A 15,534-nucleotide genomic window follows, 5' to 3' on the forward strand; every position below is an offset into this window, starting at 1 on the left:
AATGTAAATTGGATTTTTAAAAATGTAAATTGGACTTTTTAACATTTAAATTGGATTTTTTAAAATGTAAATCGGACTTTTTAATATTTAAATCGGATTTTTTAAAATGTAAATCGGACTTTTTAAAATGTAAATCGGACTTTTTAACATTTAAATCGGATTTATTAAAATGTAAATTGGATTTTTAAAAATGTAAATTGGATTTTTTAAAATTTAAATCATTTTTTTTAAAAAATGTTTATCAAATTTATTTTTAAAATGTTTATCAAATTTATTTTTAATCAAATGCTTATGGAGTTTAAAATGCACGTATGTGCATGAAAAAAACACTTTTGCAACTGATCATACCGCCTTGGCTGCCATTTTGACTTTTTTTGAACCCATCCTGCAGGTTCCCCCCCCTCCCCACGTCCCAATCAGACACCTCCCGCTACCCCCCGCCGCCCCGCCCGCAAGACTTACTGCACTTTGGTGGCAAAAGGCTCCAGTCCCGCATAGCGCAGGGTGGGCGACAGGACGACGTGGTGGGCTTCCTCGCGCCCCTGGACGCTGTTTTCCTCCGCCTCCAGATAGACCCCGTTGGGGCCGCTGCCGGTGCCCCCTCCCTGCGGGTCGGCCTTCACCGGACGGCAGCTCAGGATCGACGTGCTCCCTGTGGGGGAAGCGGGGTTGACCCACGTTACATGCAGGGGGGGAAGTGTGTTGGGGGGCAGAGCCAGTCCCCAAAGAGAGCAAACTCTCTTGCTCTTTTGAGGGTGAGGGTTCCTCCCAGCACCCCATGGAGCCCCCCCCCAAGTCTTCTAGCTCAACCCTCCGCCCTCCTCTTTTGGGGACCCTTAATACTAGATGTAATTTTAGAAAAAGGTTCCCTCCCTTTTCTTGACCGTCCCTGCAGCTTTCTCCCCAAGAGAAAGGCAGTACTGGAACGCCCAGCCTCCTAGTTTGCCACTGCGTCTTTTTGAGGGCTGCGGGAGATCGGTTGGCTCGAGATCACCCGGCTGGCTTCATGCCGAAGGCAATACTAGAACTCCCACCCTCCCGGTTCCTAGACTGGTCCCTTCACTTACCAGGCACAAGTTCCCCTTGATCCAACATGCGGCGCACGGCTCCGATGCTCGTCCCATGGTAGGCCATGTGCCACTTCTTGGAGGTGCTGGCCACATCCAGACGCGGGTTTATTCTACAAGAAATGGGTGGGTGGGAGGAAGTCCGGAGGGTCCAGGAGTCAGGTGGAAGGAAACCCCCTCCCCGAACGAGGCCTGCAACAGCCTCACCTTCACACAGGTAGTCCTCGACTTATGACCACTACAAAATTTCCATCACTAAGCGAGACAGTTGTTCAGTTCCGTCCCATTTTACAACATGTCTCGCCTTGGCCGTTACACAAATCCCGGCAAGTGATCGGCCTCCTGGGACTCCTGCTAAGCCGAGTCCATTCGCTCCACTTTACGACCTTTCTTGCCACTGTGGTTAAGCGAATCACTGTGGGTTGCTAAGTGGGTTGCACGGTCGTTAAGCGAACTTGTCTACCACGCTGCTTGTCAGAAGGTCACAAAAGGGGAATCGCGGGACAGGGCGACCGTCGCAAATGTGACTCGGCTGTCAAGCATCCAAACGTAAACCACGTGACCACGGGGGGAAGGATGGTCGTTAAGTGTGAAAAAGGGTCCCGAGTCACTTTCTGCATGGCTGGGGTCATGCCTGGCCTGCGGCCATCTTTTCTTTTGGACGTTAAGCCAGCCACACTGTCTATTATTCTACTGTGCATTTTCTATGGTGGGAAAATGGGATTGTACGGAGTTAGATGCTAAGTAGCCATAACAACATTCTTTCTAGAAAGCCAAGGTCATCTTTTATTCTTTCTACCTCTGCACTTGGCCGGAACTGGATGGGGGGGATTCTGTCTTTGTGGCAGTGGGAGATTGGACCATGGGATAGACTTGTGGGTGGGTGGGGGGCAAGATCTTCAACTTCCAACTGGGGGGGGGGAAACCGGGAAGCTCCCAGATTCGGGTTTCCCCAAATGTGCCAACGTGGCTCTCTTCACCAATGGCAACTTTGAGGAATCCTCCGCCTCGGACTCTGATTTAATTTTTGGACGCTCTTTGGAACTCGGAACGGTCACTAAATGAAGTCGAGGACCGCCTCCAGCGCCCAAAGGTACCTGAGGCTGAAGCGGCACCACCCGAAAGGCAAGGCGTAGTCCCGGGGGGGCTCCCCCCGCTTGTAGTAGGCCTCGTCCCCTCGCAGCTTGTGGCACGACTCGCAGTAGCAAAGGCTCCGCTTGGGGTCTTCCGTGAAGTAGGCATCTGGGGAGGGTTTTGGGGTGGGGGGGGGGAAACAGAAGGACACGGTTAGGAAGGCCGCCCGGAGGCCGTGCGCAGGGAAACGGGGGTCCCGGCTGTCAGAGCTGAATTCATTGGGATTTGTTCGCGTGGGATCTGGGGGGGTCTTTTTCCCATTCCATTCTATGACTTCAAATGAAGATTATTTTAGCAGGTTACAAAGATAGAAAGCCCCACTTCGGAATCATGAAAAACACACAAAAAAACCCTTTTTTATCTCTCTCTCTCTTTCTCTCTCCCTCCCTCCTTCCCTCCCTCCATATATATATATATATATATATATATATATCTATTAGATTTTTTACAACCCCTGGTAAGCCCCAATTATGGGAGGAAGCTAACTGCTTCCATCATCTGTCCTTCGGCTCATCACAAGAGTCCATCACGACAGAAACCCAAGATTTTTACTGTTGCCTATATTTGTGTTTTTTTTTATTTGTGCTGATTTATCAGCACAAATTTTATTTATTTTATTTATCAGCACAAATAAAAAAACATATATATATATATATATATATATATATATGTATGTATGTATTTATGTATGTATGTATGTATGTATGTATGTATGTATGTATATATTTCATCCATCCATCCACATCTTATTTATCTCTCTCATTATGTATCTATATCTATCTATCTCCATCTCTCTCTCTCTCTCTCATCTATCTATCTATCCATCCATCCATCCATATCTCATTTATCTCTCTCTCTCATCTATCTATCCATCCATCCATCCCTCTCTATCTAATCTATCATCTCTCTCTCATCTCTCTCTGTCTTATCTATCTATCCATCCATCCATCCCTCTCTAATCTATCATCTATCTCTGTCTTATCTATCCATCCATCCATCTCTCATCTATCTATCCATCCATCCATCCCTCTCTATCTAATCTATCATCTCTCTCTATCTCTCATCTCTCTCTGTCTTATCTATCTGTCCATCTATCTATCCATCCATCCCTCTCTATCTAATCTATCATCTCTCTCTATCTCTCATCTCTCTCTGTCTTATCTATCTGTCCATCCATCTATCTATCCATCCATCCCTCTCTATCTAATCTATCATCTCTCTCTATCTCTCATCTCTCTCTGTCTTATCTATCTGTCCATCTATCTATCTATCCATCCATCCCTCTCTATCTAATCTCTCATCTCTCTCTCATCTCTCTCTGTCTTATCTATCCATCCATCCATCCATCCATCCATCCATCTCTCATCTATCTATCCATCCATCCATCCCTCTCTATCTATCATCTCTCTATCTCTCATCTGTCTTATCTATCTCTGTCCATTTATCTATCAATCCATCTATCCATCCATCCATCCATCCATCCATCCATCTCTATCTAATCTATCATCTCCCTCTCATCTCTCTCTCTCATCTATCTCTCAAATATCTATCTATCATCTATCTATCTATCTATCTATCTATCTATCTATCTATCTATCTATCTATCTCTATCTATCTATCTATCTATCTATCTATCTATTATCTATCTATCTATCTATCTATCTATCTATCTATCTATCTATCTATCTATCTATCTATCTATCTATCCATCCGTATCTCTCTCTCATCTATTTCTCTGTATCTATATCTGTCCATCTGTCCGTCCATCCATCCATCCATCCATCCATCCATCCTATCATCTCTCTCTCTACCTATCTCTATATATCCCTATCTCTCTCTCCCATCTATCTGTCTCTGTCTGTATCTATATCTGTCCTTCTGTCGATCTGTCCGTCCATCCATCCATCCATCCATCCATCCATCCATCCATCCATCATCTTCTCTTTTTTCTCATCTATATCACCATCATTTCTCTAATAACCTATTATGTCTCTGTCTCCCAGTATCTCTCTCTCCTCCCCTCCCTCCCTCGTATTATCTGTCTGTCCGTCTTACCATTTCAAGAAAAGATCTATCCATCCGTCCATATCTATCATCTATCTCATATTATCTGCATCTGTCTATAATCTACCTACCTATTTGAAAAAAAAGATCTACCTGTCTGTCTATCCCTCCCTCCCTCCCTCCCTCCCTCCCTCCCTCCCTCCCAATCACCGTGTCTGTCTGTCTATCCATCCACCCATCATCCATCCAATCCTCACGATATCCCTCTATTTAGACAACCGAGGGCTTTACAGAAGTTAAACCTCAGGTTAAGAACCCCAACGAATCTCCCCCCGCCCAGCCCCTCCCCACAACCAAACCATCCCAAGGGCTCTGTACCCCTCTTGGCGTGTGTGTGGGGGTGTCCCCCAGGCCCCTGGGCAAAATCGTGGCTTGGGGCCTTTTGAAGAGACTGTCAAAGTGGGAGCCAATGGCATCTCCGCAGGGCTGGCGTTCCACAGGGAGGGGAGCCACCGTGGAGAAGGCCCTTCCACCAGATGGAGCCCCTTAAAAAGAGGGGCGGGGGACCCCCCCAATATCCCCTGCCTCCCTGCTCTGGGGAGAGGGGAGTCACATGGATGTCACCGGAAAAAAGCTGAATCAATGCTATTTAATTTGTTTACAGCCAGTCCTCGACTTACGACCATCCCCTGAGTGACCGCACTGGGGAAAAAAAAAGAGACTTACGACCAATTCTCACACTTAAGACCACTGCAGCATCCCTAAGGTCACGGGATCAAAACTCAGGCAATTGGCACGCACTTACGACGGTCGGAGCGGCCCCGGGGATGATGCTACTATCCCCCTTGGGCGTTCCTTCCGACCAGCCCAGTCCATGCAGGGGGGGAGCCAGATGTGCTGAACGACCGGGCGACTGACTTAACAGCCGTGCCAAGGAACGAGGCAGAACGAGACAACCGCCGACTCGCTTAGTGATGGAAGAGTGGCCGTAAGTCGAGGACTGGCTGAAACGGCGCCCCCCCCCACCCCTATTCCCGCGGAGCAGAACGCTCTCTCTCTCTCTCTCTCACCTGGCAGGAGGAGGAGGTCCTTGAAGCGGGCGCAGAGGGAGTGGTACTCGCAGACCTTGGCGGGGTTGATTTCCACGGGGGGCATCCAGCACACGCTCTCCTTGATGCCTGGCGGGGAGGAAAGGCTCAAGGACCCCGAAGAGGCAAAGGCCGCCTCGTTTAAAGACACCCTCCCGCCAAACGATGGAGCCCGCGAGATGACGGTGCGACCGCCAGGAACAAACCGAGTTTCTTTAGAAGCCGAGAAGGGAGAAGTTACCCTTTGGAGGTTGCAGGTGAGGAGGGGATGGGGGGGGGGGGTTGTCCGGTTTCTGGCATTGCAGGGCGTGCAAAGTTGGCAGCTGATCCCTGGGCGCCCATGGGTGGAACCCGGAAGAGCAACGGGGGGAGGTGGCGTGTGCCAGGCAACATGGCTGTGTGTGCTACTTTGGGCACGCGTGCTTTAGCTTCACCATGACGGGTGGATGGTTTCCTGCTCGGTGAGGATCTCCCGGATTCCTTTCCGACTCTGTTATCCTCTTCCTTCCTTCCCATTTTTTCTTCCTATCTTCCTTCCTCCCACCCTCCCTCCCTCCCTTCCTTCCTTCCTTCCTTCCTTCCTTCCTTCCTTCCTTCCAGAAATGGTGTAGGGTCCCCTGCAGAATAGATGACCTGCAAGGTCCCTTCCAATTCTGTTTTCTGTTCATTCTTTCTTTCCTTTCTTTCTCCCACACCTTCCCTCCCTGAAATGGTGTAGGGTTTATTGATGTAGGGCAGGGAGGGGTTGGACTAGATGACCTCCACAGTCCCTTCCAATTCTGTTACTCTGTTCTTTCTTTCTTTCTTTCTTTTTCTTTCTTCTTTCTTTCTTTCTTTCTTTCTTTTTCTTTCCTTTCTTTCTCCCTCTCCCCCCTCCCTCCCTGAAATGGTGTAGGGTTTATTGATGTAGGGCAGGGAGGGGTTAGACTAGATGACCTCTAAGGTCCCTTCCAATTCTGTTACTCTGTTCTTTCTTTCTTTCTTTCTTTCCTTTCTTTCTCCCTCTCCCCCCGCCCTTCCTGAAATGGTGCAGGGTTTATTGATGTAGGGTGGGGAAGGGTTGGACTAGATGACCTCCAAGGTCCCTTCCAATTCTGTTCGTTCTTTCTTTCTTTCTTTCTTTCTTTCTTTCTTTCTTTCTTTCTTTCTTTCTTTCTTTCTTTCTTTCTTTCTCTTTCTTTCTTTCTTTCTTTCTTTTTCTTTTCTTCTCTCTCTCTCCCCCTCCCTTCCTGAAATGGTGTAAGGTTTATTGATGTAGGGCGGGGAGGGGTTGGACTAGATGACCTCCAAGGTCCCTTACAATTTTGTTATTCTTTCCTTCCTTCCTTCCTTCTTTCTTTCTCTCTTTCTTTTTCTTCTCTCTCTCTCTCTCCCTCCCTCCCTTCCTGAAATGTTATAAGGTTTATTGATGTAGGGCAGGGTGGGGTTGGACTACATGACCTCCAAGGTCCCTTCCAACTCTTGTTATTCCCTTCCTTCCTTCCTTCCTTCCTTTCAGGAATGGGGTAGGGTCTCCTCCTTCGGCGGGGAAAGCTTGGACTAGATGACCCACGAGGTCCCTTCCAACTCCGTTAATATCTGTCGTGAAAGGGGAAAACGGAAGACACTCCCCCCCCCCCGGCTCACCGTCCACCATGTCGGCCTTCTCCATGCCCCCCTGTCCTTGGGGGTCCGTGCCCTCCGCTCCCACCGCAGGCGTTTCGTTGGTCAAGATGGTGACCTGGCAAAAAACGGGGTTGCCTCATTTAACGACTGTGACGAGGAAGGCCATTAAAACAGGAGGCCAAAAATCACTCCGCAAATGTCTCCCTTAGTCCAGGGAAATTTGGGGTGCCATTGGGGGTGGGGGTCGTACAGTCCAGGATTACCTCCCCTCTTCCTCCCTCCTCCTCTCCCTTTCTCTCCCTCCCTCCTTCCCTTTTCTTCCTTCCTCGCTTTTTCCTCCTTCCCTTCCTTCATTTCCTCCTTTCCCTTCCCTTCCTTCTTCTCTTACTTCCTTTCCCCTCTCTCTCCCTTCCTTTCTTCCCCCTCCGTCTCCTATCCCTTCCTTCCTTTCCTCCTTCTCTCCCTTTTCTTCCTTCCTCCCTTTTTCCTCCTTTCCCTTCCCTTCCTTTTCTTGCTTCCTTCCTCTCTCTCTCTCCCTTCCCCTCCTTCTATCCCTTCCTTTCTTCCCTTTTCTTCCTTCCTCCTTCCTCCCTTTCTCCTCCTTCCCTTCATTTCATCCTTTCCCTTCCCTTCCTTTTCTTGCTTCCTTCCTCTCTTTCTCTCCCTTCCTTCCTTCCCCCTCCTTCCCCTTCTATCCCTTCCTTTCCTTTCCTCCCTTTTCTTTCTTCCTCCTTCCTCCCCTTTTCCTCCTTCCCTTCCTTCATTTCCTCCTTTCCTCCTTTTCCTTCCCTTCCTTCTTTTCCTGCTTCCCCCCCTCTTCCTTCCTTCCCCCTCCTTCCCCTTCTATCTCTTCCTTCCTTTCCTTTCCTCCCTTTTCTTTCTTCCTCCTTCCTCCCTTTTTCCTCCTTCCCTTCCTTCATTTCATCCTTTCCTCCTTTCCCTTCCCTTCCTTCTTTTCTTGCTTCCTCTCTCTCTCCCTTCCCCCTCCTTCCCCTTCTATCTCTTCCTTCCTTTCCTCCCTTTTCTTCTTTCCTCCTTCCTCCCTTTTTCCTCCTTCCCTTCCTTCCTTTCCTCCTTTCCTCCTTTCCCTTTCTTCTTTTCTTCCTTCCTTCCTCTCTCTCTCCCTTCCTCCCTCCTTCTATCCCTTCCTTCCTCTCCACCTTCCCTCCCTCCCGGAGGGGCCCTCACCTGCTCGCACTGGCCGTAGAGGTCCAGCAGGACGTAGCAAGGGCTGGGGATGTCTTGGGCCGCCACTCCCTGGTCGACGCCGTTGATGTACAGGTGAAGGCACCCGCTGGCGTCCACCAGGACCCCCAGCACCGTCCCCTCGGGGAAGGTGTCCAGGTTGGGCCCGTAGTTCTCGCAGATCTGCAGAGGGGAGGGCGGCACGAACCCCAAGGCTCAGCTCCCCAATTCCAGGCCTGTTTCCCCCCCCACCCCCCCGAACCAAACAGCCCCCCCCCCTACCCTCTCCCGGGCGCACCTTGAGGCAGTTCTGGAAGACGGAGTCCCGCTGCAGTAGCCAAGTCGAGCGCTTGAGGGAGCAGGCGGTAGCCGGGAAGTTGAGCCGCTCCGGGGAGCTGCCGATGACCCCCAGCGAGAGGGAGGAGGTCCACTGGGGGTTGAGGGAGTCGATCTGGAACTGGGGGAGAGGGGGAGGCGGGGGGAGAGCATCAGGAGGTCAGAAGGGGGGATCCCGTGGGGGGGGGAAAGCAATGGAGAGCCCCCCCCCTCCTGCCTTGTTGCTCTCCCGCGAGCAGAGCATTTGAGGGAGGGAGGGAGGGAGGAAGGGATAGAAGGAGAAGGAGGGGGAAGGAAGGGAGAGAGAGAGAGGAAGGAAGCAAGAAATGAAGGAAGGGAAGGAGGAAGAAAAGAAGGGAGGGAGAGAAAGAGAGGGGGAGGAAGAAGGGAAAAGAAAGAAGGAATGAAGGAAGGGAGAAAAGACGGGAGAGAGGAAGGAAGGAAGGAAAGTAGGAATGAAAAGAGAAGGAGGGAAGGTTGAAATGAAGGAAGGGAAAAGGGAGAAGAGGAAGAAAAGGGAAAGAGGGAGGGAGAAAGGATGGGAGTGAGGATTGAGAAAGGAAGAAAAGGAAGGGAGAGAGAGAGAAAGGAAGCAAGAAAAGAAAGACGGAAGAAAAGAAGGAATGAAAAGAAAAGGAGGAAAGGATGAAGGAAGGGAAGGAAAAAGGGAGAAGAGGAAGAAAAGAAGGGAAAGAGGGAGGGAGAGAAAGGATGGGGGTGAGGATTAAGGAAGGAAGAAAAGGAAGGGAGAGAGAGAGAAAGGAAGCAAGAAAAGAAAGACAGAAGAAACGAAGGAATGAAAAGAGAAGGAGGAAAGGATGAAGGAAGGGAAGGAAAAAGGGAGAAGAGGTAGAAAAGAAGGGAAAGAGGGAGGGAGAGAAAGGATGGGAGTGAGGATTAAGGAAGGAAGAAAAGGAAGGGAGAGAGAGGAAGAAAGCAAGAAAAGAAAGACAGAAGAAAAGAAGGAATGAAAGGAGAAGGAAGAAAGGATGAAATGAAGGGAGGGAAGGAGAAAAAAGGGAGAGAGGAGGAAGGAAGAAAAGGGAAGGAGGGAGGGAGAGAAAGAGAGGAAGGGAGAAAGGAGGTATCAAGAAAAGAAAGAAGGAATGGAGAAGGAGAAGGGGGAAGAAAAGAAGGAATGAAGGGAGAAGGAGAAGGAAGGGAGGTGGAAAGAAGAGAAAGAAGGAAGAAAAGAAGGAATGAATAGAGACGAAGCAAGGGAGGGAGGGAAGGAGAAACCAGCCCAGGGTGAACAACCGATTCGATTAACGACGGAGATCTCCCCTTCGCGACTGCCTCAAAAATGCTTGTCAAATCCAGTTGCTCCCATGCTGGACCTGATTTAGGACCGTCCCGACTTACAACCAGGATGGGGAGGGCTCCATGACGGTCGTAAGTCGAGGACTACCCATCAGGCTGGAAAATAAAGACACAAGCCAGCTTCCATGCCCCTCGTGTCCGTCCCTCTGATGGACGGGCAGTTTTGACCAACGGGATTGGCGCAGGGCTGCTCCCGGCCAGGACGCCCGGACGGCACTCTGCCCATGCCTTGGTGCCTGCCCCAAAGCGTGGCATCCGGGGTCTCCTCGCCCTCAGAAGCGGATTCGGTTTACGCCTCTTCTGACCGAGGCTTCCCGAGAGCCTGAAGCCGACTCCTTGTCCCGACAAAAACCCCTTTTATTAATTTATAAATTCTGCTCCTTCCCATCCAGCAAAGTCTTTCAAGGGAGGATTTACGGTCACAGACCTCATCTGGCTTGGAGAGCTGCCAGGCCGAGATCTGCAAAACTTGGCAAGGAGTCTCGGAGAGTCACGAACCAATTAAGCAAACTAATGGTCTCCTGCAAACTCCACTCCCCTTTCGCTCCTCTTTTATTCCCTCTGGGAGGGGCCATTCACCGTCCACCTGTGGCCTTATTCCCAAGTCGACCCCTGTTCTTTAGCTCTTCCCTTCGACTGGCAGCTCTGCGCATGTGCACACTGGGAACAGGCTCCAGCTGTTCTTCTGCCTCACTGATGTCCGACTCCGAAGGCAGCTGAGAACTGGCATACGGCCGTGGCCCCCTCTCTGCCTCCAACACAGAGCCCTCGTCCGAGCCTACCCCAGACTCCAGGACTGGCCCATCTTCCTCCTCAATCTCCTAACTCTCCGACTCTGCTGGGTGCTGGCGGGCCACAATGCCGCCCTCCTCAGAGAAGGTGGGCCCAACGGCCAAGTCGGCGCCAGGCGGGAGACCCCCTCCCCGGAAAATGTTCTTCCCACGGAAGCAACCCCCCCCAAGAGGGGTGAGCCCAGAGACCCCCTCCCCGTATGCCCACCCACCCACCCACCTGGAAGAGCTGCTGCTGTAGCAAAGGCTGGGCCACCGCCACGATGCCCTGGTTATAGCTGGAGACCCGGGTGGCCGTCAGGTTCCCGTTGGACAGGAGGATGTTCTTCCCGTGGTTTTCCAGGAACTCCATGGAGGGCGCCGCCGAGGGCAGCTCGTTCTCGCCCTGGGGGAGACGAGGACGAGAGTCGGAAGGGGACCCTTGGGGGTCCTCTAGTCCAGCCCCCCCTGCACAGGCAGGAGACCCTAAACCCGGGATGGCGAACGTGCGGCGAACTTGTTCAGCCTTTTTTAAAGACATTTTTCCCCCTCCCCAGGCTCCAGAGGCTTTATAGGAGCCTGGGGAGGGCGGAAAGAGCCCCCCCCCGTCGAGGTCCCCCCCCCAGAGGTTCCCTGAAGGCTCCGGAGTGCAAAAAAACGGCCGTGTGAACCAGTGGTGGGATTCAAATAATTGAACAACCGGTTCTCTGCCCGAATGATTTCTTCCAACAACCAGTTCACCAAACTGCTTAGAAAGTTGCCAACCGGTTCTCACGGACCGGGACGAACCGGCTGAATCCCCACCACTGCTATGAGCAAACCGGGACTTCCGGCTTGCTCGTAGGGTCGTTTTTTTGCCTTCCGGAGGCTTCCGGTTCGCCGTCACTGTCCTAAACCATTCCAGACAAACACGCCTCCCTCTCTTCCCATAAAGCTTCCAATCAGGAGGCACCTTCTGGTGGCCAGATGTTCCACCGGCTAACTGATCTGGGAGGATAGATTAGCAGAGCGGGAAGGGACCTTGGAGGTGTTCCGGTCCAGGCGCCTGTTCAACCAGGAAGACCCCCAGGCCACTGGGCGGTGGGGGCGCAGACCGGTGTCTGTGTTTATCAGTGGCAGGCACCCTCCGCAGAGGAGGTGGGGGCTCGCACGCACGCATAGCTTCATTGGTGTGAGCGGTGCGCGTACGCAGACCCCATAGGTGCAAGTCAGAGGGTTTCTGGAGCCTGGGGGGGCGAAAACGGCCTCCCCAGGAGAAAATACCAAGCTCAGCTGGGAGGCAAGAAGTGTGGCACACATTGGGGGGGGGGGGTTTGTGTGCCCATGCGCATGGGAGGGGGGGCACAGTTTGCATTCTGGGTGCCGTCATGCGTGTGGGCTATATGGCATGCGTGCCCTGGCGTTTTGCCCCCCCGCCCCCGCGAGAAAAGGGTCGGCCATCACTGTCGCAGAGGAAGAGGCAGGCGGCTGTAGCTGATGGGCTTCTCAGCCCCACTTGGGCAGTGGAGCATGGGGAGGGAAGGTGGGGGGGGGGTACGGACCGGGGTGGGCTCCTCCTCCTCCTCGCTGTAGGGCTCCGAGGCGACCGAAGGGGGGTGGGTGCCCTCGGCCTCTTCCAGGAGGGTGGAGCTGACGATGGAGACGGAGGTGACCCGGCCGTAGAGATCCAGGACCACAAAGACGTTCTGGACACAGGAGGAGAGAGAGAGAGAGAGAGAGAGAGAGAGAGAGAGACGAGAGAGAGAGAGAGAGAGGGTCAAGGGGGTCTCTCCTCTCTTATCCCTCCCTCTTCCCCCCTTTCTCTTCCTCCCTCCCTCTTCTTTCTTTCCTTCCTTCCTTCATCCATTTTCTGAGCACGGAGAGAAAGAAAAGAGCCAGGAAGGCGTTTCGTGATGGAACCGTTTTCGACCTCGTTCATCCCCTCTCTTAACCATCAACTAGTTTACTTTTTTCCGTTTCTTTTCCTTCTCTTCCTTCTTCTCTCTTTTCTTTCCTTCCCTCCATCTTTCTTTTTCATCTTTTTTCCTGCCTGCCTTCCTTCCTTTCATTTTCTTTCCTTCTTCCTTCCTATCTTTCTTATCTTCCTTCCGTTTCTTTTCCTTCTCTTCCTTTTATTTTTCTATCTTTTTCTTTCTTTCCTTCCTTCCATCTTTCTTTTCTTCCTTTTCTTCTCTTCCTTTTATTTTTCTATCTTTTTCTTTCTTTCCTTCCATCTTTCTTTTTCATCTTTTCTTTTTTTCTTTTTCATTTTCTTTCCTTCTTCTTCCTTCCTTCCTATCTTTCTTTCTTATCTTTCTTTCTCTTTTTCCTTCCTATCTTTCTTATCTTCCTTCCGTTTCTTTTCCTTCTCTTCCTATTTTTCTATCTTTTTCTTTCTTTCCATCTTTCTTCTCTTCCTTTTTCTTTCTTTTTCATTTTCTTTCCTTCTTCCTTCCTTCCTTCCTTATCTTTCTTTCTCTTTTTCCTTCCTTTCTTTCTTATCTTTCTTTCTCTTTTTCCTTCCTTCCTTCTATCTTTCCTTATATTTTTTTCCCCTTTCCTTCCCTCCTTTCCGTTTCCCACCCTTCCTTCTTCTCATGCCTTGCTTTCTTGTTTATTTTCCTTCCTTCCTTCCGTCTATTTCCTTCCTGTTTTCTTACCTTCCTTCTTCTTCCTCCCTCCCTCTCATCCTTTCTCTTCCTCCCTCCCTCTTATTTCTTTCCTTCCTTCCTTCATCCATTTTCTGGACAGGGAGAGAAAGAAAAGAGCCAGGAAGGCGTTTCGTGATGGAATCGCTCTAAACCTTCTTCATCCCCCTCTAACCAACAACTAGTTTTCTTCCTTCCGTTTCTTTTCCTTCTCTTCCTTTTATTTTTCTAGCTTTTTCTTTTTTCCCTTCCATCTTTCTTTTTCATCTTTTTTCCTGCCTTCCTTCCTTTCATTTTCTTTCCCTCTTTTTCCTTCCTTCCCATCTTTCTCTTTCTTTCTCTTTTTTCTTCCTTCCTTCCATCTTTCCTTCTATTTTTTTCCTTTCCTTCCCTCCTTTCTCTTTCCCACCCTTCCTTCTTCTCATTCCCATCACTTTGCTTTCTTGTATATTTTCCTTCCTTTCGTCTATTTCCTTCCTGTTTTCTTACCTTCCTTCTTCCTCCCTCCCTCCCTCTTTCCTTCCTTCCTTCCTTCCTTCCTTCCTTCCTTCCTTCCTTCCTTCCTTCCTTCCTTCCTTCATCCATCTTCTGGACAGGGAGAGAAAGAAAGAGCCAGGAAGGCATTTCGTGATAGAATCGCTTTTAACCTTTTTTCTCTCTTTTTTCCTGTTCTCCCATTTATCTATTTTTCATTTCCTTCCTTCCTGCCTTCCTTCCTCTTTTATTTTCTCTTTCTCTTTTTCCCTTCCATCTCTTCTTCTATTTTTCTTGTCCTTTCCCTTCCTTCTTTCCTCTATCTTTATTTTATTTCTATCTTTCTTTCCCTCAATATTCTATTTTTCTTTTACTTTCCCTTTCTTCCATCTTTCTTTTTCTTTCCTTCCATCTTTTATCTTTCTTTTCCTTCCTTCCTTTATCTTTATTTTCTCTTTCTTTCCTTTTTCCCTTCCTTCTATCTTTCTTTTCCATTCCATTCCTTCATTTTCTTTCTCTTTCCTTCCTTCTATCTTTTCCCCCTTCCTTTCTTTCTCTATTTTCTCTTTCCTCTCTTTTTCCCTTCCTTCTATCTTTCTTTTCCATTCCATTCCTTCATTTTCTTTCTCTTTCCTTCCTTCTATCTTTTTCCCCTTCCTTCCTTTCTCTATTTTCTCTTTCCTCTTTTTCCCTTCCTTCTATCTCTTTTCCATTCCATTCCTTCCTTCCTTTTCTTTCTCTTTCCTTCCTTCTATCTTTATTTTTATTTTTCCACCCTTCCTTATCTTTCTTTCCCTCTCTTTTTCATTCTTTCCTTCCTTTTTACTTCCCCGCCCTCCTTCCTTCTTCTCATCCCCATTCCCTCATTTTCCTTCCTTCTTCTTCTTCTTCCTCCCTCCCATCCTTCTTTCCCTCCCTCCATCCCTACACAGCAGCTGCCTCCATTTGCACCCCGAAGGGATGGGAGACGCCCAGTTTTACAGCCCCACGTCTCTTACCTTGGCCACGCCAGTGGCGGCTGGCCCCATGTCCTCCCCGTCAATCAGCACATGCATGGTGTCGTCAGTGCAACGCTTCACCCCCACGCGGCTCCCCACCTGGAGGACAAAGACAGGCGGTCCTCGACTTACAAACGTTCAATTAGTGACCATTTGACGTTACGACGTCACCGAAAAAAAAAGTGACTTAGGAGTGTTTTCAACACTTACGACTACTGCAGCATCCCCCGAGGTCATAATCCTCTTTTAACGACCCCATAATCCCTTGAGCCAAGGTGGCGCAGTGGTTAAATGCAGCACTGCAGGCTACTGCTAGATCAGCAGGTCAGCGGTTCAAATCTCACCGGCTCAGGGTTGACTCAGCCTTCCATCCTTCCGAGGTGGGTAAAATGAGGACCCAGATTGTTGGGGGCAATATGCTGACTCTCTGTAAACCGCTTAGAGAGGCCTGAAAGGCCTATGAAGCGGTATATAAGTCTACTGCTATTGCTATTGCGGGGGTGGAGTCTGGGCAACTGGAGCTAGCAGAGGGTTTACTGGCCGGATGCCCTTCCCTGACGTCAGTATGGAGTTATAGCAATAGCAATAGCAGTTAGACTTATATACCGCTTCATAGGGCTTTCAGCCATCTCTAAGCGGTTTACAGAGTCAGCATATCGCCCCCAACAACAATCCGGGTCCTCATTTTACCCACCTCGGAAGGATGGAAGGCTGAGTCAACCTTGAGCCGGTGAGATTAGAACCGCCGAACTGCAGAACTGCAGTCAGCTGAAGTGGCCTGCAGTACTGCACCCTAACCACTGCGCCACCTCGGCTCTTATATTCAGCAGATACATTCTCATCGTGTCCAGATAGAGAAATATCTGCCTCTACCTAGGATTGAACTCGCAGCCTCCTGATGGTGAGGCGAGAGCTCCCCCTCTAGG

General features: G+C 49.9%; 1 protein-coding gene across 1 annotated transcript in view; it reads right to left on the minus strand.

Annotated features, from left to right (window-relative positions):
- Nucleotides 1-457: 457 nt before the first annotated feature.
- The window catches only part of NEURL4 (neuralized E3 ubiquitin protein ligase 4), a 42,887-nt gene continuing 27,810 nt past the window's right edge, over nt 458-15,534 (minus strand). Inside the window, 10 exon segments of the mRNA XM_087715032.1 lie at nt 458-652; nt 1,068-1,180; nt 2,165-2,309; nt 5,276-5,383; nt 6,920-7,013; nt 8,087-8,266; nt 8,382-8,540; nt 10,751-10,915; nt 12,051-12,194; nt 14,609-14,707. Coding sequence (XP_087571158.1) covers nt 459-652; nt 1,068-1,180; nt 2,165-2,309; nt 5,276-5,383; nt 6,920-7,013; nt 8,087-8,266; nt 8,382-8,540; nt 10,751-10,915; nt 12,051-12,194; nt 14,609-14,707 — 1,401 coding nt within the window. The 3' untranslated portion in view covers nt 458.

Source organism: Thamnophis sirtalis, unplaced genomic scaffold (genome assembly GCF_051295495.1).
Source record: "Thamnophis sirtalis isolate CommonGarterSnake01/CBP01778 unplaced genomic scaffold, rThaSir2_p1.2 scaffold_4, whole genome shotgun sequence".
Taxonomy (NCBI): domain Eukaryota; kingdom Metazoa; phylum Chordata; class Lepidosauria; order Squamata; family Natricidae; genus Thamnophis; species Thamnophis sirtalis.